Below are 24,082 nucleotides of genomic sequence, written 5' to 3'. Positions count from 1 at the left end.
CCACCAAACCGCCCTTCCAGCTCAAGCCAGGGTGTTATTTTACTTACGCGATTAGCACAATTCATTGCCACAAAATTAAGCAGTTCCTGGCATAATCAATGGATGAGATTTGCCATTTCTTTATCGGATAGAAGCACAACAGGAACGCACGAATACTTTCGGTTGCGCAGCCAGCAAAATACTTACCCCTACTTGAGTCGGGAGGCTAAGGGCGATTGGAATCGGTTTGAAATTTGGATCACGAACAAAAAAAAAAAGAAAAATCCAATAAAACAGAAAAAACAAAAACAGAAAATCCTTCCAATAAATCCAAAACGAATCAAATAATAAATTAGGGGGCTGGTGGTCATCCGATGCCTTCCTCTCTCCGTACTTACATTTCCGCTGGTGGAGTTCTTGTTCTTGACCAGCTGCTCGGCGCTCTTGATCTCATCCAGTGTGACGCCCTGCGTCGAGCGTCGCGTCTCGCGGACTCGCTTCGCGTGAGCCTTCCGCTGCGTTTCGCTTTCCTCGTCGCGGGCCGGTGGAACGAAAGATCTAGAGGGAGGGCGGGAAGAGAGCAAAGAGATTAGAATCGGCGAAATTGAAAATATAAATGAGCTATAAATAATTTTTAGGACACAACATTTAACATTCGTTCACGCACTCCTAGGGTAAGCGGCGGCTGCGGTGGTGATTATGATCATGAGAATCGGGGATGGTTATGACATTAATGGCTGCAGAGTGTGTAACATGATATTAGTAGAGTTGGTGTTTCCACGGTTGGGCAACAGGTTTTAGTCAACAAAAATCGATTAGAGATGCATGCTCATCAATACTGTTCCACTGGAGAGCGGCTGTGGTGGTCCTTTGCGCTATTTTGCTAAATATTAATTTCTAAAATTCAAATCTGAACTTTTTCGGCAGTTCTTGATTAGCCAACATCGAAACAATGATAATAACAAAAATTTCACAAACAAAGACAAACCAAAACCTGGATCGCGTTCCTTCCTTCTTCAAGGAAAACCAAAAAAGATAAGGAAGGACACACTTTAAATTCCAGGTAGGGAAAAACGAAGCAAACCAAACGATAATAATTACTTGAAGAAGTTTTTGAAAATATTGCCCGGCGAAAGTTTGTTCGTCGAAGGCGCTAACGGTGGCGATGGACTTGTTGTGGTGGTGTTTGCTGTTGTTGTAGTAGGAGATGTTGTTGCGTTGGAGGCAGGGCCAGCATATACAGCGGTTACCGTCTTAACGGTTGCATTAGCTTCCGGCGGCACCGGCGGTTCTTTTTCTGCGGGGCCGGATTTTGTGGTTGGCGGCTGTTCCGTTGCCGGCGATAATTTCGCTTTTTGTTGCTGCTGTTGTGCTTCCTGCTGCTGCTGTCGCAGTAACTGCTGTTGCCTCTTCTCGTTGAGTGACGAAAGAAATTTATTGCGCTCATTATTGATTTTTGTCTTCTGGGCTTGTTCAATATATTTTCGATTGAGTTCAAACAGACTATGATTTTTGTTGACCGCATTATTACTACCACTGGTGGTTGTGATGACAGAGGTGGAATCGCTGTTATTATTGATGCTGTTGCTTGTGGTGGTGACAGTGATGACTTCCATGACCGGTGGGGTGGTACTGTAGATCGTGTGATTTGATGATGTTGTCGTTGTTTGTCGGTTGTTCGCAGATGTGAGAGGTCGAGAATGAGAATGGATGCGACGAAATGGACGATATTCCACATGACGAGGTCACACATTCGCATAGTTTCACGAGCATGAAGTAACAAGAAAAACGATCACCGTGAGATGTCGAAGAAAATAGAATCAGCGATAATATATTGAAATTTTTGTTGCAATCGGTTTCAACTACAGCCTAGCGTGTTTTGCCCTCATTGGTCTTGTTATTATTTTTCAATCATAGTTGGTCAAATAGTAATTTTCCTTTGCTTGCCATTATCTAAATTAAACAGAGAGCACAAAAACGTCTGCAGATTTTTAAAATCCCCGAAATTGATTCAACCCACATCTATTAGATATAGTTCTCGATTTCATTTCAACCCACATCCATTAGATATAGTTCTCGATTTCATTTCAAGTCTTTTTCATTCGAAAAAGATCATGTGGGCCATCAAAATTAAATAGAATTACATTACGAATATTTGTACCCTCTTCACTTAACACCACGACCAATTCAAGTCAGATCAAACCAATGGGCAATGCGATCGAAACCACAAACTGATGTTTACGGTTGGAAACATGGTATGGAACTATAGACCGCTGAATCTGGTGGTCTGAAATTTATTTTTCCACTCCCGAAACTCGAAAGATATTCACCCAAACTCCATTAACCCGAATGCAACAATCATTCGAATGTAACATTAATCCAAATGTACTATTTACATTAAAAATATCAGAGTTTCCTTATATTACTAGATTAAATTCTCATAAACTTCATTGAAATGATATACATATATTTTGTACCATGAGAAGAAAACGGCCTGCATAAAGTATTTGAATTTACTAAATAACATTGTTCATCTCAATCACCCACTCAATCATTCACTTACTCACTCATACGCTCACTTATTTACTCATTTACTTCCTCATTCATTCCCTCATTTACTCACTCATTCACTCACTCATCCACTCATTTACTCACTTATTCACTCACTTGATCACTCACTTGATCACTCACTCATTCACTCGCCTTCTAAGAAAAATTGAAACGTTCCAAATAAAAATAGATAGATTTTTGAAAAATTTGATGTTAAAAATCAGTATGATTCAGCGCAAAAGCAGCTTTTTGTTAAAGATGGTAATTTTTTTGTAATAATCTTATAGTATTATTCAATCATATTTAAACATAATTTTTTACAATATTTCCAGTTTAAGGTGAAGGTGAAAGGAAACCCCAAATGGCTGCCAAAATGGCGCTCACTTCTTTCGTCTCTCTCCCTTACCCCTCGCCCGATATTCAATAATTTTGCGAAACAGTTTGTAGAAAATGATCGTTTTCGCACACTTCCATATGAACCAAACTCTAAACGATTACTCACAAGATATAAATGTTCATCTGCAATGTATAATGAAAAACGTCAAAAAACTCGAGCTAGTGCTCAAAAAGATAAATAACATAACCCTGTTTTTACACGTGGTTTTACTTATACTACAACAATGGCTAGCTCCTACCTTCACCTTAAATTAATTGATTTCCATACAAGTTGTATAGGTTTTGGACTATAGCTTCTCTTATATCCTTTCCCGACCAATGGAATATTCTATATCGAATAAGTACCATCTCGAGAATGTGCTTTGGGTCCTTTCAAATAAGTTTTTTCAATTTTCTTCAACATAATTAATTTCTTCCATACAACTCATAACATTTCTCATAACCTTTTTCGATTAATAAAATTGTGTCTGGAAGATAGGTGCAATATTTCTCTATCGAATAGTTTCGATAACTCTATTCGAACAACTTTTTTTGATTTCCGAAATTCTGTAAATTTTCCTACATTGACCAATGCTCACGTTTCAGTCTATAACTTTTCTCTGTCACGATCAAGGAAAAAATGAATCATGTGGAAAGATGAATGATTCAGTTCTCTATCTAATGAGCATGATTTTAAAGGTTGTTCCTTGACAAACAATCAATTTATTTCAATTGAAATAATTGATTATTCATTAAATCCAGCAAGACGTTGAACAGAAACTTGCACGCAATAAAAACTGTTATCCGCTAATTTCACACAAGTCCGTAAAGAAGGAACGCGAAAACGAGAAATCTTGTGAGCGGTCCGCAACGGATGGGACGCGAAACACGAGAAATCTCGTGAGCGGTCCGCAAAGTGCAAATGGCACTAACGTTCTTAAAGGAACTTCGTCGTCTCAACGTAGTATTGCTTGTGTCATTTTTGTTAGTACTTAGTTGAGATTTCTATGCCAAATAACACGCCTTGAGTGCATTCTGAGTGGCAAGCTCTAGAAAACGCGTCACCACAGTGCAAGACGGAGGAAATTTCTTTGATGAAAAATTCCCCCGAACAGAACGGTAATTAAACTCGAACCCCCGACATGTTAGGTTTGACGCTAACCACGTCACGGGAGCACACATTTCGAACTTATAGGAATTCAATTTTCCGAATTTTCCGACATTCCTTCAGAGTTTTCCGAATTTTTTCTGATTTTCTCTCCACAATATTGATCTATGGGCGGAGACAAATACAACAAAATAAAGACGGCTCAAATCTGACCATTCATTCTTCGGGTTTTGCGCTTTGCAACATATTTGGCCTTCCATTGATAGTTTTATAGATTTTAAGAGCGCTTCCTCCAATTTTCGACCGTAATAATTGTCCCGACATTGTCCGACAGGTTGTGCATAGTTTAGTGACCACATTTGCGTCTACATTATTTCCGCTGTTGGATGTTCCCGTGCCAAAGAGAAGCCGCCCGCAGCAAGCAACGAAATCATCGCAGTCGCAAGTGAATGAATTCGAAATGATCCGAATCAGCCCATTGCATGGCGTTTTCAAGAATTGGGTATCTCCTAAACCTCTTCTTCTTCTTGAATGGCGCTAACGTTCCCTGTGGAACTTCTCAACGTATGTATTAACTAGCGTCATTTATTAATACTTAGTTGAGATTTCTGCAAGTGCAAGTCAAAGGAAATTTCTTTGACGAAAAATCCCCCGGCCAGAACGGGAATCGAACCCGAACACCCGGCATGATAATGTGAGACGCTAACCACTCGGCCACGGGTGCACTTCTCCCAAACCTCATTGTGGCGTATTTTGCGAAAAGAACTTTTGCGATATGCTAGAAGACATTTCGGTCCAAATGTGTGGTAAACGGGCCCGTGGATGTCATATGTTGAACTACAACCAGAATAAAAATATTTAAAAAAGTTGGCAAGTCCTTAATGTAAGACCCGTTACGTTCTCAGCCATCTGACTGTCAGGTAACATTTATCTCAATATGGCCATGTTCTTTTAAGCAGAACGAACGTGATGAATTATAGAGGTTTTAAACTTTTCAGTTCATTCACCTCTATTTCAGCAGAGCGGAGTGATTTGTGACACATAACTGTTTTCAGACACCACAGATTGTTTTTTGTCTATTATAGAGACTCTAGCCTTGAAAAATGTTTGTTATAAGATCAATGAATTGAGCGGCGCACAGTGCAGACTCTTTAGTCTCGAAAAGATCTACCCACCACCTATTACTGTCTTAGGTATTCTGTTGAGAACTTCCACCGAATTTCCCTAGCTAGTCAGAAATATCCGTGTTCTACAGCACCAGCACTGCGCAGTCTACTGAAAGGCTTCATATCAATTTGTCGTTGTCGGTTGCAGTTCTCCCAAATAATGGCTCTTTTCTGACCGATCTCTTCATGCAGTATAAGGAAACTAGATATCATGATTTATGACCAAAGCGATCGACACAATACGTATTCTTAAGCGGAAGGAAACCCACTATCTGAAGTCGTAGATACCAGAGATCTTTGGGGCTTGAGAGAAGTCTTCCCAAAAGTTGATTCAACATAAGAAAAACCACGTAATCGGGGTAAGGTTCGCAGTAGATTCCTCTTCGTCGTGTACCTACCTTCGAATCTGTCCAGCGCTGGGTGCGGCCGACACCGGCGTACTGGTGGGACTAGTTGGTGGTGATGGAACAGACTGTGGGGTCGTTGTTTGCACATTTGTCGTTGCAGAACCGGTGCTGCCCAGCACAAGGTTGCTGGAGGCTTTCCTGAAAGAAGGTTAGAAAAAAGGGTGGCAAAGGTTAGTGGGTCGTTGCAAAATATAAATACATTTTGAAGTGCGTTCTTTTTTCTTGGGAAAAGTTTTTGAGTAGATGAATGAAAAATAAAACAAACTATAAGACATTCGCCATTCATCATATCAAAGGAAGAAAGTAGAAAAAAAACATTCAATCGAATAATTTAATCCTGTTTGCAAGCCGGAGAGTATATATATGTTGATTGTTATTTATTGTTACTGTATATTACTAAGAGTATTGGAGAATTAGATACGGCAAAAGAAAGAAATAAAAAAATTTCGGGTACACGTGTCCCGGTTACCTTAGCGTCCGGTGGTCCTTGAGCGAGGCTGACCTTTGTACGTGCAAGTTGCTGGCGGCGGTTTTCACATTGGCTGGGTTCGTATTGGGCAGAATGGGGCACGAGTTGGCCTGTATCCGTGCCCGCAGTTCAACGTACTTTTGGTAGAATCTGAATGTACACAGGTTGCGCAGGTTGTTTCAGCGACCGTAGCAGCGTTCGACGAAGAGATGCATCATTTCGCGATCATCGTTGGACGGGTTGCATTTTTGTCAGTGTGTTGTAGTGTTGAAAGCGGTAGTATTGGTAGTACAACATAGTTTGCGTGTAAATAACAATCATTCCATGAGGGGTGGTGATGGGTAGTGTTGTTACGATGTGCATTTTGGTCAGTTCGGTTTTTTGGTTGTTGGTTTAGATCGATCGAAAATAATCAGTTAATTAGCAGTAGTGAAATGAAGGCACAATTAGAAACACACACAAATACACGCTGCTCTACAATTTATCTATGAGCTCAAACTTTAACAAGGAAGCTAAGTGCAATATAACGGAGGGTGATTGCTGGATATGGCGTTGCCCATTTCAACAATCATCCTTCGTCGATTCATACGTATTCTCGCTGACTATAAAGCATCAAATGGAATGAAATAAACCAAAACAAAATTTCGCCGATACATTCGGCACTTGTGGGAAATAATCTAATTAACATATATGGCAAGATAACTCACTTTTCATCGCTCTCGAAGCTTTGCGTCCGTCGCAGTATCACATCGGGTTCGGTCGGTAGATTCTCTTTTTCAGGAACTTCTGCAACGAGACAGATAAGCAGATTAGCATTTGAGTGGTTGGGTCGCCTCTTTAAAGTGTTTAACAGCGCTGGGGGTTGCATAAATGAACTGATTGAGTGTAAATATAGTAGTCATAACTGGCGTGGTGTTTCTCGATGCGAGTGATTTATGTTTTCTCGTATGATGCGAACGGACGAAATATACAATACTGCAGAGAGCATGACAACGACATGGGCTGACTAAATCTAGCAACAATTACAAAACAACTATTACGATTCTGATCATAACGACTAGCGTCATTGGCACTCTGCAACTTCCGGAGATACTCCTGCTGCAGCAGCATATGTTCAGCGGTGGGAATTGGCGTCGGGATGGCACGTGGACGTCGCCACGGTACGGACGGTGGGGCTACCACCGCTTGCTGCAGCTGCGTTCCATCGCGTGGCTTCGGCACAATAATCTGTTCGGCGATTGGTACCGGTACCGGTCGAGAAATGATCGGAACAGGTTTGCAGATCTCTTCTGTGCGCGACCAAGAAAATTTGGAAAGGGAAAGAAGACTGAATCAGATGATGAGACTCAACCGATTGGCGGCGAAGAGAAGAAAACCGTGACTCAAGCGTTCCAAACAAATCGAAATCCATTTCGGGTTTTGTAATGGCCGAAATGAGGTTAGACAGCGAGAAAATCAACTTAGGTTAGCGTATCGGTGTCCAGTGGCATCTGATGGTCGTTCTTTTTGAACTCTTCTCGCTGCAGATGTCGCTACACGCATAATAAAACAGAACGATGGGATGAATGTGGCATTGGTAGATCTGAGAGTATCCAGATCCGGACGGGTTTACTCGTATGGTTGAGTGTATTGATGACCAATCTCAACTGGCAGCCATGGCTTCCGTTACGTGAGTTGTAATGCGATTTTCAAACACCAACAGAAACTAAACAAACATAACTTTTTTTAGTGTGAGCAATTCCACGTCAAATCACCCGAAAAACGGAAAATTTTGACGCGACCTTCTTCGATTTTATTGAAACTTGGTAGATATGATGGAAGCTACCCAAAATCACAACTTTCATTATCATATGATCATTTTTATTTACGGCTAATTTTTAATAAGGGCGTGCGCAGAAGCATTGAACTTTTCTTTCAAAAAATCGTAACTCAAAATCCAGATGTCTTATTGAAATATGTTTTTCGATTAAATTGTTGGATAAATAATGAACTATTTAGGAAAAATGATATTTTAAATGCATTGTTGAAAGAACTCACTCAAAAATTGATTTAATATATTTTATATATTAATATCTAATATTTAATATTGAAAACTCTCATACCTCAAAACAGCCACTTCATCCTGCTTTAATTTTCTTGTATATTTTTATTGGATTTTTTAACTAATTTAATTAATTTATTTAATTAATTTATTTTTTAGCCAATGAACAAAATGTACATGGCCCGTACCAGAAGTCCAAAAAAATATTCGGCATGTGGAGGTTTTAGGGTGCAATAAATGTTTTTATGGTGGTTAGACACTCCACCCCCTTCTCTATGGGGGGGGGTCTGCCATACAAATGAAACACAAATAAAAAAAAATTATTTTTTAAAAATTAAAATCCATTTTGCTCAAAAATACTTTTTTTTAAATTCCGAATAAAATATTCATGGATGGTTCATGCAATTTCCAAAAAGTCATCCATGCTTCGGAAGATGGGTACTTTTGCAGGGAATAAGTTTTTCTAGCAACAAATTTTTCGCATTTTCTTTTATATGTAGATATAGTCTTCGGAATGCAATGTGGTGTAGATGTGTAACTATGTTTGCACTCAGTTGAACTCTCACTCCTTGTACACACATGCGCTCGGGCGAATCAACGCGCAACGAAACAAAGTTGAAATGTTTTGTTGTTTTGTTCGCTTTAACATCCTTTTGAACATCCTTACTGCACCGTATCCTTACACCGGTTTATATACCCAGTTTTGAACCACGCTCGAATCTGGTTGGTCTGCTTTGCTTTCTGTGTTGAGTTATTTTTCATTACACAAGTGTATACGGTTGGTATGGAGGCGCGCTGTTGTTTTTTGCTTAGCTTAAAACTAGCGAAAACAAAACGGGCGCTAGAATTTGATGTTTGTGTGTATAAAATGAAGCGGGCATCACACAAGCGAAAAGCGATTTTTAGTATCTGAATTCTGCGTTGTGTTCTTTTCGCGCTCACTTGTTTCTGAGTTTAGTGCACTTCGTACCAAGAGAGAATACGTGTCTGTTATGAACGCACGCCGATGAAAATTAAACTCGAGTGCAGCGCTGTGTATATTTTCTGAAGACTGTACTGAGTGTGTGTTTTTTCTGGTGAAAATCAGGTTAATTTGATGAGTGCTTCTCCATGATTCATCAATTTATGTTGATTTATAACATTGCCAATGAAAATACGGTGTTTATATTTTATTTTTGAATTTTATGTGATGAATTATAACAAAGGGGGAAAATTACACCAAAAAAGTTTATCCACCTCCAAACGGATACGATTTAAGTGTGTTTTACGGAGTTTTAGTGTGTATTCTGCAACTTACTCGAATGTAAACATAGTGTCTAGCTGTCATTTAGTGCTCTTGGATTTTTCGTGCTCAAAATTTCAGTTTCGTGTTCAAAATTGGGTAAAAAACTACAGAGCTATCGTGAAGAAGGCGGAGATGGACCAGCTCCGAAAATTGCGAAACACATTGAAAGCGAGCTTTACATTCAACTGACATCACAATCCGTACGAAATCGTTTTCATAAGAAGGGTCCAGTGAACCGGTGATGACTGGAATAAGGTGATTTGGTCAGACGAGACGAAAGTAATGCTATTTTGGGGATGGTATCACAAGAAAATGGCAATGAACTGCTGAAAGTTTGAAAAAGGAATGTTTGCGGCCTATAGTCAAGCATGGTGATGGTGAGTTACTTTACCAACATTGATTTTTAAACCAACTGAGCATGACTTTGATTTTTGTTCTGCATGTAGAGTCATGGAGTGTGGATCTATGGTTACATTGGGCGTTGGAGAACTTTAATCCATCGAGCAAGGAGATTTATTTGGACATTTTGAAATGAAAAGTACCAGCGCTTGCACAAAAGCTAAAGTTGGGGCGCAAATATACGTTCCAACAAGACGGGGATCCGAAGCACAGTTTTAAGCTGGTTTCGCAGTGGTTCAAGGGAAAGGGTATCAAGGTTATGAATCTCCCGACCTCAATCCGATCGAGCATCTCTTGTCAATTTTGAAAATTATGCTATAGGAGCAGTAACCAACAAGTGGCGTCTCTTCCGCCTGTTGAAACTGTTCATAGGACAGGTAGACAACATCAGAAAAAATAAAAAATCACCCAAATTTTTTTTAATTATTTTACATTTGTAGCATGAATCTGTTTGGGTTAAACTTTCCCGCCGTGAAGAATGTAATCTAATGGCTACATTTGAATACACCACACAACCCGCAAGCAACACAACACAACACTACGAAATAAGCAGTAATGACTACCAGGTTTAAACTTTTCATCTGAACCCGTCGCGATTCAAACACTTTCCTGCATCTTCAAGCGCAACAGGACAAACGCTATGTATGAAGCGATCACTACTACTAATGCGCCGTCTCGTCAAAAAATGCCATTTGAAATTCAAAGTATTCTGAAAAGCTGATGGAAGCGATAGAAAACACATACATCATTGTTGATTGAGCAGGTGGCTCACTTTGTCACGATGAATTGGCTTTGTTTTTACATAAATAATAATAAACTGAACAACAATTAACCGTGTTTTAATTTGCTGGTGGGTTTTTTGGAAGAAATCTAATTTTTCACTGAGGGTGGATAAACTTTTTTTTGCATACTGTATAAAGATTGGAGCCGTTCTCTAGAACGGTTAGTTCTAGGAAAAAACGTTATATAAAGTTTTCATGTACATTCGCATGTAGATACGAAATCTATTCCATTTTCATTTTCTATGTTACTCTTCTTAAATGGTTACGGTTTCACAAAATATTGAAATTTCGTAAATTTTCAAACAATCGTATCTCCATTTTGGAGAGTTTACCACGGCTTCACTATACATCAAACTTCGTTAAATTAGAAGAGTTTTCCAATGAAAATATGCAAATTAATTAAAGGGGAGGGAAGGGGGGTTTGAGAAATATAAGTTTGAAATATTAAATAGAATTTTTGAGTAAAATTATTTTAGTTTAATTATTTAAATATAATTTGTAAAAAATACATATTTGAATTTAATTTTTTAATTTTGAATTGTTGAACTAATTTCTAAAAACTTTATCAAACATCATATTTAAACCAGACATCTGAATTTTGAGTCACGATTTTTTGAAAAAAGTGCAATGTTTCTGCATACACCCTTATAAAAAATCAATCGTAATTAAAATTGATCTTATGATAATGAAAATTGTGATTTTGGGTTGATGCCACCATATATACATGGTTTCGACAAAAAAAAATCGAAGAGGGCCGAGTCAGCGGCCGGATGATTTAGCATGGAATTGCTCTTGTTAATCCGCGAACAACAAAAGGTTCTTCCAGTCAAGTACAAATTTTGATCTAGCGAATGGATAACATGCTCGAATATTGCGAATGGCTTGAAGTACTGAACGATTTGATTTGAGCGGATGAAAGATGAGCGTTCTCAACCCAGATGAAAATGTACAACTGTTCAAATTGTTTAAGTTTGCGATAACAATGCTAAACCAAATTCAGGCGCGAGAACTAATTCTGAATCAGCGCAGTTACGTCCTAGAAACAGAAGATAGAGAGATAAAGCACACAACTTCGCTTGCGGATACTAGAAATATTAATAGCGGGCGTCGTTCAAATCCAACAATAATACGGCAGCACGAACAAAGGTAGAGGTTCTGTTCTCCAGGTTGTGGAGTACCTGTTTCAGAATCGGTCATACTGCTTTCGGCCGAGGTGCTACTGCTGCTACTGGAGGACGAGTACGGCGAAGATATCGATGAAACACTGGCTTCTGGCTCCGATTCCTCTTCTTCCTCTTCCGCTTCCTCCTCCTCTCCTGATTCCTCTTCCTCTCCTTCATGGACGACCTCCTCTTCATCTACCTCAGATTCCTTAGGTTCGTCCAATTCCTCCGCTGATTCTTCCAGTTCCATATCATCGTCTTGATCGGCTTCGCTGATTTCACTTTCTTCATTTTCACCTTCATCCTCTTCTTCGTCTGCTTCACTCCCACTGACGAGTTCTGAATCCGCTTAATTATGCGTTATGGGTAAATAACATTCATAGCATTTGCACATAATAAAACAAACGGTACATAAACACACTCCAAAGCTTACCTTCTTTCTCTTTATTGTCGATTGGTTTGACTTCAACTCGGATGACCTTCGTAGGCGTCTCGATACTATTTTCAATAGTATCCGTAATTCTGCAAAAAAAAACCAAGTCAGATGACTCATTCAAAATCGTCGCAAAACACCCCTAGTATTCCTACCTCTGACTAGCAGGGCGCCGCTTCGGCCGCTTGAAGTTCTTTCGGGCCTCCTCCAGCAGCGGCACAATGTCCTTCTGTGCGATATCGATGGCCTGCTGGCCACTGTAGTTCTGGATGTCAATGTCCACGTTGGCGCTCAGCAGCATCTGTACGGCTTCCTTCTGGCCCCAGTAGGCGGCCGCATGCAGCGGCGTCCACCCGTCCACGTCCTGCTTGTCAAAGTCTCCCCGGCCGTCCAGCAGAAGCCCGAGTACTTTGATGTAACCCTTGGCGGAAGCCACGTGAACTGCGGTAGCTCCCGTCTTCGGGTGGGGTTTATCACAATCGGTACTGTCGCTGCGCAGCCACCGTTTCGCGTCGCTCAGCATGATCTTCTCCTCAGCCTGGCGAGCGTCCTCGCAGTCTATGCCCTGCTCGTCGATGTGTCGCTGGATTAGATCCTCCATCGCGTCCGAGCAGGCTAGATCCAGCGCTAGCTCGCCGTCGCTGTTGATCGCCGTGAGGTCGGCACCATTCTCTATCAGATAGCGGGCTATACTAAGGAATCTGCAATGTGGAAAATTTGAAAAAAATCAGCTCTATATCTCTTCGGGGTATTTAATTAAGTGTCCGAACCCGCAGGAAGATGTAGCATGCAGGGGGGTCCATCCTTCGTTGTCTTTTCTGTTCACATCAGCTCCGTTCTGTACTAGGAATTCCACCATATCGAGGTTGTCATCTATGCAAGCCTGTGAAGGGAAGAAACAGAAAAGAAACAAGAGTTAGATTTTACATTACACAAAAAGTACTCCGAAACACACACAAAAAGTCCACTTAGTTCAAGGTTCTAGGAGGGAACATTTTGTCTGGAAAATATAACCGTTTCATATAGAAATATCCCCCCACCCCCCGCAGCTAAAGGGAAGAGAACCTGCAAAAACACATTTCCATCTTCGCACGCAAACAATATCGGCTTCAACCAATCGGTCAATCATAATCTTCAACTCGAGTGTGGCCGCCGCCGCTGCCAGAGCAAAAGCACAGAGTGGAGATGATGCATCCAAAAATATCTCCCATCGCAAGGTTAATTGGATCATGCCCGTGCGGCGTTGTTCGGAAAGTGGCCCATAAAATTAACTCTAGAGCGCATATGAGGAAATCGATCACTCGTAAATCCAACGAGAGGTCAGTGATGGATGTTAAGTTGATCGAACACCATTTAATACAACTTCCGGGGGGTTTGTGAAATTAGTTCGTACAATGTGTAATGGCAGTAGACTATATTAGAAATTTGACAAAAGTCGATCATTTCATTTTTACACATTTTTACATATGAAACCAGTTATTTTTTCATTAGAATTACACGTTTTTATAGTGTACGTATTCTCGATGGGTTCAAAATATTTTGTTCAAAGTAATGGCCATTGGAAGCCGCTCATCCTTCAGGCAAATTATGCATGTTTTGTCAAAACAATTCTTAGTTTTTTAAGCCAACCCAGTCATCGAACCATTTTCGCACAATTTTTTAATAACTAAAAAGCTGCTCGGCGAATGGGTATGCCAGCGATCAATTCGAATGGTAACCAGAAGAAGTCAAGTCTGGTGAACAAGTCACGTGCGGTAGGCGATTTCAATTAACACTAGCTGTCAAAAAAAAAAAATATATAAAAAATATAAAAAAATATAACAATATGGCGCTCTTGGTCCCGAAGCTATGTAAACTATAAAAAAAACAAGTACAATCAATGATCACGAGAAAAAAATCCGATTTTTTTGCAAGTATTGCATTTTTCCAAAAAGACCAGGTAATTGGTTTTAATTTGATTTGTCGATCACCTAAATTGGTCCAATAGTTGAAAAACTATGAATTTTTAGAAAAGTGGAAAAAGCTGATTTTTCGGACCACCCTAAAACCGAAATGGTCACCCTAACGAAAAAATAAGAAAAAATACGGGCCTAATATTTTGTGATAAGAATCAAGAAATTCTGAGTGCTCCTTACGAAAAGTGTGCTCCTTACGAAAAGACTTAGGTCCACTTGTAACTTTGGAACGGAGCATCGGACAAACCTGGGACAAAAACTACAGTATAGTTGACATCCCAGAGAATATTTTAAGCCAGAAATATTTTTTTGATTTTTTTCAAGTTTCCATAGTGTACTACCACGTTAATTAACTCAACCGTTTCCCTGGCCGGTCTTACTTGGTGTAAGACCACATCACATTGTGTTGTCTTTTCTGATATTCCGATCGTTTTTGGTTCAATCCGATCAATCGCGGTTAATTATATATCGGGCCTTGGTTGTGAAGTTGCGAACAAAATTGCACTCCGAGCTGATCTCGCATTTCGTATCAAGTAAAGCCGCTGTGTATGACAGCATTAAGAAAGACTCTTGGCTACTCGCTTGCTAGACTGAGACTGTGTAATAAAAATTTCGAATGGCTTCTTTTATTTCCAACGAGTTTTTTCAATTTAGATAGGGCGATTGGGCTGGTCATGGCATAACATCAATTCCATGGTCAGTTACAGTTTACAGTTGACTATTCCCATTCCGCATTAAATGACATCATGTTCACCATGATCTCAGCATGAAGGTAGTTATCCAATATCTCCTTTATAAAAAAAAGAATAATAACAGAAACATGCTCAGATCATGTTACTTCATGTTTCCTTCATGCATGCAACAAGCTTCTGTTGTGTATTGTGGCCTAAAAGCAGAGCATAAAGCATAAAATGTTGCGCCATTTCTTGACTATTTCTGAACTAACCCAGTTAACCTTTAACGAACGAACGTATTTTTCTAGAACGATGACGATGACGAGTTGGTCGACGGATTGTTAAGAAATTAAATGCTTTATTTCCAAAGCGAGAAAAGGTTCTCGGAAAGGAATGCTCCAGATCACATTACATGCAGAAAAAAGGCGTAACCTAACAGAATTCCTGAAATATAACGGAATGCCGCATGTATGGCGGCATTCGTTTTTTTTTAGAATATTTGCAATGTTGCGAGTATGGCGGCATTCATTCGCTAGGGGGTAAGATTGTCTTCCTCCAATTTAAGTCGTGAAAACTTCAGTAAGATAGCGATTTTTGTTACAAAGTTAGTCAAAATAATGAATTGGTTGTATTGTTTTGTCGCACACTTCTACAACCTTTGGCAGTTTTTGAAGTGTCAAAATAATAATGTTCCTGAAAATTGGTATTTTATGTAAAAAAAAAGCCTCGGCATTTTAACAATGATATAAACATATAGGGTTTCTTTGGGCAAGATGACTCGAAATCATAGATGTAAGGCGGTCAAACAAACAAGCCGACAAAAATGGTTCAATCTCTTTCTATACTCAAAGCAGCGAATATCGTTTGTTCTGCTTGTTTTGCATCCTCTTCGTTGCCCTTCGAGCTGTCGTCGCGACCAATTATCCCACTTATCTCTTACATTGCAATCAATGCATTGAACTGTCATTATGTTGCTGGCGTTTTCATAAAAATCTGGCTCATCATGAAAATTAATGTTCCCGAAATTTATGTGTGATTTGGTTTCGCGTAACAGTCGCTCTCTGTCTCTGTCCACCAAGGATGACATCTACGCTAATCTCGAGAATAATGAAGCAATGCAACTCTTTTCAACGCCAGTAATATTAACAAAATATTGTTTTCTTGAAAATGGCCGCGTTTACACAAACTACACTTGTTTAAGTGTCATTACCCGAGCATTCGTAGAGAAAATGAAAAAAAGGAATATCGTGTTTTGATCAAACATCGTTTTTTGATAGGAGAAACTCCTGAACAATCAATGCAGTAGTTGACGAAATGTTATTCAACTCTGCTCTTTCGAGAACAACAGTTTATCGGTGGATTAGTGAATTCAAAACGGGTCTTACAAGCACCGCAACAAAAGAGGCTAGTAAAGTGAATTTACGCGAGTTAGCTGAGACCGTAGGCATTTCAAAAGAACGTGTGGGATACATTTTGGACATGAAAAAGCTATCCGCACGATGGGTGCCGCGTTTGCTGGCTGTTGACCAAAAACAGCGGCGTGTTGATGATTCAACAGCCGGTTTAACGTTGTTGAAGCGTAATCGAGTGGACTTCTTTCGACGTTTTGTGACAATGGGTGAAAGTGGATCCATTACCACACTCTTGTGTCCAATAAGCAGTCTGCAGAGTGGCACTGAGGCATATTTCGAAGACTTAGACGTTTCGTATTACACAAAGGAAATCGAAATGTTGGTAACTTGCTATACCAAGTGTATTGCCCTCGAAGGAAACTATGTTGAGGAATAAATACAGCTTTGCCCAAAAAACATTTGCCTATGTAGTATGATTTACATGTGTATTGCTCTCGTGTGGGCAAGATGAAAACATCAATCATCTTCAAAAGATTGTACAGAAAAAAATTCAGGGCGGCCAGAACATTCCATCAAAGAGTTATTTCTAAAATTTAGAAGTATTCCTCAATAATATCCGATGTGATTAACAAGCGAACTAAACGAAAATATTGCGTGGTCCTACATCAACAAAGTGATCGTGTCCTCCTACATAACGCGTTTTCTAAAATTGATACATTCGGCTAAGTAAAATGCCGAATTTCGAAAGCTCCCAAAATTAAGGTGGTGTGTCCTAAGGAATGAATATACGGGGTTTGAACAAAACATTATCATATCCACACACTCGTTAGTTGGCAGCGCATGTGGAGTGAAGATGAGTTCGGTCGTTGGTTACATACGATTATCCCTAAGGTCTCGACGAGTGCATGGTTTAAGGGATTGAATGTAGGTCGTGATTTCATTCGCGTAATATCTCGGCTTATGTCCAATCACTACAACCTAAACGCGCATCTCTATCGCATTGGGCTCGCAGCAAACAATCTTTGTGATTGTGGCGATGGCTACCACGACATCGAGCATGTTGTCTGGTCGTGTATCCGGTTCCATGCTGCTCACTCTCAGCTCTCTAGAGCACTGAGAGCAAAAGGCAGACAATCGGATATCCCCGTCCGGGATATCTTAGGTAGCCGGGATCCTGATCTTCTGCTTCATCTATACCTGTTTCTCAGAAACGCCGATGTCAACGTTTAATGATGTTTCCTTCGTTGTGTCCCCGTTTCATATCCCTCCTAGCGATCGATAAACTTTTACTTAGTCGCGGCAATACATACACACACTCTTTACAGATGCACGGGCCAAAGGTTGTGCAGTCCACTGATCATTCAACAAGAGCCAAAGGTTGTACCGCTCATGACAACTCTACACGAACTGATGATTGCGCCGGCTAGTGACCATTCTATCCTGGATTCCTCGAGTCGAGAAAGACGCACCACGCTAGATATGGGGTACAGACTAGGGAGCGTTGCTGATTAATGGTCAGCTGCATCCCAATAGGAAGTAGCCCGTGTCGGGCACACGTATAGAGCATCGAAGACTGCAACATACCAATTATGAGAACACTTGTAATACTAACCTCGAGCCAACCGCGAGTAATCGGTTACATATTACTAACATAGTTGTAAGACAAAATTTGTCAAAATATTGGACTCCCGGCCCCGTCAGGCTAACGCCAAATGTGCCTTAATAAAAAATATATTTTGGGGAAAAAAAAAATTCTTTGGTAGATCTTCTTTCCATGGAATTACTGTATAGGGATATAAAAGAGTTTAAAAAATGTAAATACAGAGTTTCGAAATCTTAAAACTTAAAATCTCAATTCCTATACTTTTTCTGTACATTGTAATAAGAAAATTCGAGTCACCGTTCTTTAAGTTGAAAAAAGTTATCTTTTTTTTCTGTATAGACCATTAATTTTCAACCATTGTTTTCGACCAAAATTGGATGAGACAAATATTTTTTTTTAGTTATGATTGTTTGATGAAAATATAACTGAATTAGAATATGTTCTTCGAAAAATAGTCCGAACATAAATTGGTCATATGGATACTAGGAAGCGCGTCATATGGAGAAAAGGCGAACGAATTTACAACTTTGAAGATTCTTAATTAATTAAGATGCCCCTTTGATATGAACATCTGGCATGTCAAAAAATGACGACCGTTTGAAAAAATTATGGTTTTAGTACTTTTTCAATGAGGATTCCATTTTATATAATATTTAATAAATATATTTTGTTCATAGATTGTATAAGGATGGAAACATATTAAATGTAAAAAAATCCGTAGATTTTGAGATATCGAGTACGCCAGCTATGAAAAAGCAGAAAAGCGCGATTGAAAAACTCAAAAAGAAGATTGAATACTGCGTGATTGAAAAACTCAGTCAATAATGAAAAGTTTGAAAAATCCTCCAGAGGGCATTTTCTTGAATGTCTAAACATCAAAAACATAAAGAAAAAAAGTTTTTTTTTCCCAAATTTCTAGTCAAGAATACGTCATCAATACAAAAAAAAAGTTGAGCATACGAAGAAATTCTTTGGCAGATTGCGCGTGAAATTTTATATCCATAAAGCAGTTCCACGCCGAAGCAGCTGAAAAACATCCAATTTTGACGCGACCCTCTCTTTTTTTTTAATATTGTACAGAAGATGGCAGTTACCCAAAACAACAATTTTCATTATCATATGTTTAATTTAACGAATGTCTATTTTTTTTATAAAAAAAAAACATTTAAAATCAATTACCTCTCTTTCAACACATCGTAACATCAATATCTAATTAAATTATGATGTTGACAATGATGAAGATAAAGGAGCAATAAAATTATTCAACTATTTAGGAAAAATAACATTTTAAATTCATCGTTTGAAGGCCATTCTTACTCAAAAAATGGTTTAAATATTGAAAATTTTCATATCTCGGCGAACACTACAATAAAAAAAGGTTTTTTTTATACACAGTAGAACCCCTAATTGTCTGGCAAGGCCAGACTGTGAATAACTAAAAAAAATCTGCATTCACCTCCTCGTTTGAATAAGACTTTTTTTCGTCAGCCATTTGTTCAAATTGAGTAGTCCGAAGGAGCCAAGTCTGGAGAATAGGGGGATGTCAAATGAGCTGGTACCGTATTTTCAATGATTTTGCGACCACAACTGCCGATACTTGAGTTTGTGCGTTGCCGTGATGAAAAAAAAATCATCGATTTCCTCGATTTAAAAAATATACCTATCTGGTTGAAAATTGATGTGTTATTCATGAGATGCTACTCACTTAATACAAATCGATACGCCCCAGTAGTGCCACCTCTCTGACTTTGCACTGATTTTCCAAACGACTCTCGTAATGCGCACCGAGAGCAAAACATACAAAAACTCATTCTTCAATGGTGCAATGGTAATAAAAGGCTGCTGATTGTGCAATTTGTGTGTTATTAAGTAGAATCACGCATGTGTGCTGAAAGATTCCGAACTCGCATTCTGGCCCCAATAGTCAAGAGGAAGCACACCACCATCCATTCCACTTGTAGCGGAGTTTATTTTTAGCTGTAAACCACCGCCACCCTTGGCGGCGAATATTTCCTATTTTTGAAAAATGATGTGACCACTCTCGACACATCGCTGACCATAATTCAATAGAGCTGGAAATCCGGAGATTTGAAAATAGATCGTATACCAATTTTTTGTGGGATTCTAATTCGGTGATGTTATAACATTGTGAGCGATTATTTTCGTAACACAACACTGTTAGAAAGGGCCTTTCCATCAATGTTATGTAACGAAAATAATCTCAAGCGATATTATCATTTCTGCAAATTAGAATCCCACTCGATATGGTATCTCATAACTCTTAGATTGTGATAGAAACGTATCCAGAAAGGGAGGCTGCAGTCATCGAAATCGCATCGGTTATTGCTGGCTTTAGCCAGCCCGCAGCGTGGTGCAACTGAAGCGAATGGACAATTTTCATAATAGAGCTAGCATTTCTTACACCAGCAGAGCATGTGCCTGGAAAGTAAACCACTGATTTACGATTACTGCCTTCGCTGAATGAAAATCGTTCCTACAAATCAAGTTATTTCATGGTTCCACCCTCATACCCGATCGGTAGATCGATAGTCAGCGTTTCCAATATCGGTTTTACTTCGAATGGTTTCGATCTGGTTGAAAGCATTAACCAAACAATTCGGAAGCCCCAACTAGCTAAAACACATAAATGGATCGAGTTGTCAAATAAATTCTCGATTGTGCCGCTATGGGGTGCTGCTGCAAATTACACGTAGAGAAAAAAAAACAGTTTACATGAGTCGTTATCACCCACAGCGGTCAATGTCAATTTCCGATAATCGTCTTAACGTTGTCATATATTATCTGAACACCCACACCCCTCTCCTATTCGCAGCTTGTCGTCTATCCCATTCATTCGAAGCGCATAGCGACGGATAGTGTTCGAGCTCTCTGATCCGACGACACTTTGAATGCATTTGAATCGGTTACAAAGCCACCCACTCGCGTCCGCCCGCCCGTCCTTTTTGCATCATTAGTTAGAAGTGGCCGCAATAGTGGTGGACCGACCACCATTTTCATCCCAGACAGCGCTGCGACACTTTGCGATCTGCGGCCGCTGCTGCTGCTGCAGCGAATATTTGTTGTTTTTTTTGCGCTGAATATCTCGAGATGTTGTTGACCCGAGATCTATGCATGAATGGTGTATGTATGAACAGAAAATGACGTACAAAGGACATGTGGAATAAGAAATTCATATCTATATATATATATAAATGGATCTGTCTGTCTGTCTGCCTGCCTGTCTGTCTGTCTGTCTGTCTGCCTGTCTGTCTGTCTGTCTGTCTGTCTGTCAGTCTGTCCGTCTGTCTGATTCTTATGGACTCGGAAGCTACTGAACCGACATGAAAATTGGTATGGGCCCGGGGGGAAGGTTTTCGTAATAGTTTGAGACCCCTCCCCCTCTCTAAGGGGGATCTGCCATACAAATGAAACACAAATTTCTGCATAACTCGAGAATTATTCAAGCAAATGGAACAAAATTAGGCATATTGAGGTTTTAGGGTGCAATAAATGTTCCTATGGTTGTTAGACTCTCCATATCTTAAATGTTTATTAAATGTTGATAAGACCTGAACTCGAGGCAGGAATTGTCCGATTTAAGGCTGTCTTTATTCTATCATATATTCTGTATACAACATTTATTCCATGTAACGGAGAAACATGTTATTTGCAAGTGGTTAAATAATTTTGAACGAGAATTGTGTCTGAAAATAATCTGATATTATAATGATGAGTTTTGTTAGAAATACTAGGAATTTTATAGTAGAAAGTAAATTCAACGGGGACGAATAGAAGATCAATCAATGAACAGTTCTGCGATTGGACCCATGAACTTGCTTATAGTAAGAAAACGTGAATGTTTGAAGGTATTGATAACAAAAAACAAATTTTTGGCTGGTCGAAGTTTGCCGGGTCAGCTAGTACCAGCTAAATTTTAAATTACATAACAGGTAAAAATTTATCTAATTAAAACTTTACGCTTAAAAAGATTAACTACTACAAACTTAATAATGATTTCACTTAGTTGCACTTGATTGAAAAAGTACCGTAAACCGGGGACAAATATTTCCGAATTTTTTGTTATAAATATAACCCAATTATTTTTAAAATCAGTATTGGTGCTAAGGCCACAAAATGTTCTGGAAAGTTATGTTAAAAAAAACCCTGAAGCGTTAATTTGGAAATTTTTTACCGGCAAATTCAAAATGATTGGGGTGAAATTGATCTATCTATGTTTTTCAGGGTGTCATCTATGTTTTCTAGAAGTGTCATGTTTACAAAAATGTATAAAAAAATCAATTATTCCCACGGTCATTTGAATGATAATTCAATGGTTTGAGGATACAAAAACCTTATTTAATTCACCTAAAGGTGTGATCATGCCTTTCCATAACATCCGGAGACCATTTTGGTTATCCTAATGTGGCCAAAAACCCTTCAAATGGTCACCAATGAGCTAATTTTGACAAATCAAAACGATAACTATTTTTATTGGTACCCAAAACCATACGTTTCGTCTCGTCCTCCGAAAAAAAGTCCCAGAGTGTCGATTTTTGATAAAAATTTTTTTCGAGATGACACTAGATCTCGACGTTTCATGCAATTTTAAGACATTTGGCATAAAAAAAAATTTGAGAGCCCCGAGTTCCGGTTCTCATATAAAATGCTAAAACTCGAGGGGAACAAAGGATGTAAGAGTCTAAACAAACTTTCAAATACGTGAATTTGGATTTGGAACTCTCTAAACGCGGAAATAATGAAGAAATTTATCTCTTCTGACTTCAATCCACAATTCCATTTCCCCCTGACACTATTTTTATACCCGCGTACGCAATTTTATTTTACGTCCACATAAAAAGGAACGAAAACTTGATTTCTGATGCAAAAAAGTAGTTAACCCATCAATGGACGGTTTATTGTCTACCCATCGTGAACTCAAACCAACGAACTTAGACATTTATCAAGTATGCTATAAAGTTCCTCGCGTTAGTATTAGTAAATAGCGTGCAAGATAGCGAAATTTCAATGAAGAGATGAATTTCTTCATTATTTCCGCATTTATAGATTGTTCAAGCTTTGGTCAAATACACTGGAGTCGCTTTTTACGCGGGGGATACGTGCCGCGTAAACAAAAACCGCGTAAATTCCAAAATCCGCATGAAAATAAACCGGGTAAATTTCAAAATAAAAATCTAACAAACAGTGAATTATTAATTAAAAATGCAACCCATGCTATAACAATTGATTAACTTATTTTATTTTGTATGCTGTTATCATGATATCTGTATCTTCTTTTATTTCTCAGCTACTAATCAGTGATACAATACCAAGTTATTTCGTGAAAAGTTACACAAATAAGCACATTGAATTTGTTGGCGGTTGATACGTGCTACGTAAAAAAACCACGTAAATTTAGAAATCCGCGTAAATTTCTAAATCCGCGTAAATTCAGAAATCCGCGTAAAATAAAACCGCGTATGAAAAAACCGCGTAAAAAGCGACTTCAGTGTATATATTCTGTTGCCTAAATGATTTGCTATTGCTCACGTTATCACGTGTTCGACATAGTGTTCACTCCAATAAACACAAGACACAGCAACTGGAACGAAAATCGAAACTTTGCTCGATGAAGATAAAATGCAATCTGCGACAATCTTCAATTCGTTACTAACAATTTTACCGCCTACTTGATCGGTCAAAGCATATTGACGAAGCTCAGTAACAGGCATAGTGTTGCATCGTACTCTGTCAGTCATCAGTTGACCAAGATTTATGTCAGTAGGAAGTGACTATCGTTGTCAGTGACATTGATGAAAAAGTGCAGCTCTGGTTAGGAATAAAAGTCTTGAAAATCCTCTATAATTGGTTAATTATAAAGAATAATATTTCAATTAACATTTCGGCATTAATGAACTAACAATTTAGTTAAAAAACGACGGCCTAAATTTTATTTTCATTTTCAGAAATTTGATTTGAGAGAGGATACTGATTTTGGTTCCAAAAAGTATATCGTTAGCATAAATCCCATTTAAAATTGGCCGTTTATCTTGAAAGATGGATGTACAATAATCGGGTTTTTTTTTATCAGAATGATGTCCAATCATCAATTTGTGCTCAAAGCACATCTCAATCGTAGTCCTTTTTTCTATTTCTTACTAATGAGATTTTTTTTCACAATAGATTCATTGTTCTAGAAAAATTCTACAAAAAATGCAGAAACGTAATAACATGCCTTTCTTCAAACCACAAACCTCTTCGAAAACAAAAACGTTTCTTACGTTTCTCTATTCCGTTATCGCCATCGCATATGAGATACCGAAGGCGAACATAAACAAAACCCC

At 38.8% G+C, this 24,082-nt stretch overlaps 1 protein-coding gene across 12 annotated transcripts in view; it reads right to left on the bottom strand.

Moving 5' to 3' along the window:
• LOC129771264 (protein phosphatase 1 regulatory subunit 12A-like) overlaps positions 1-24,082 on the bottom strand; it is a 173,892-nt gene that overhangs the window by 60,019 nt on the left and 89,791 nt on the right. For 4 of the 12 annotated variants that reach the window (XM_055774737.1, XM_055774740.1, XM_055774746.1 and 1 more), the window contains exons 3-11: positions 12,928-13,040; positions 12,313-12,858; positions 12,158-12,246; positions 11,740-12,072; positions 7,095-7,343; positions 6,762-6,840; positions 6,055-6,204; positions 5,577-5,723; positions 378-537 (exon numbers count right to left, since the gene is read on the bottom strand). In XM_055774737.1, the coding sequence (XP_055630712.1) occupies positions 378-537; positions 5,577-5,723; positions 6,055-6,204; positions 6,762-6,840; positions 7,095-7,343; positions 11,740-12,072; positions 12,158-12,246; positions 12,313-12,858; positions 12,928-13,040 (1,866 nt within the window). Of the gene's footprint in view, positions 1-377; positions 538-1,080; positions 1,672-5,576; positions 5,724-6,054; positions 6,205-6,761; positions 6,841-7,094; positions 7,344-11,739; positions 12,073-12,157; positions 12,247-12,312; positions 12,859-12,927; positions 13,041-24,082 lie in introns of those variants that run through there. The other 8 variants (XM_055774748.1, XM_055774739.1, XM_055774747.1 and 5 more) reach the window with 8 other exon arrangements.

Source organism: Toxorhynchites rutilus, chromosome 2 (genome assembly GCF_029784135.1).
Source record: "Toxorhynchites rutilus septentrionalis strain SRP chromosome 2, ASM2978413v1, whole genome shotgun sequence".
Classification (NCBI taxonomy): Eukaryota; Metazoa; Arthropoda; class Insecta; order Diptera; family Culicidae; genus Toxorhynchites; species Toxorhynchites rutilus.
This window is presented reverse-complemented; position numbering and strand designations above follow the sequence as displayed.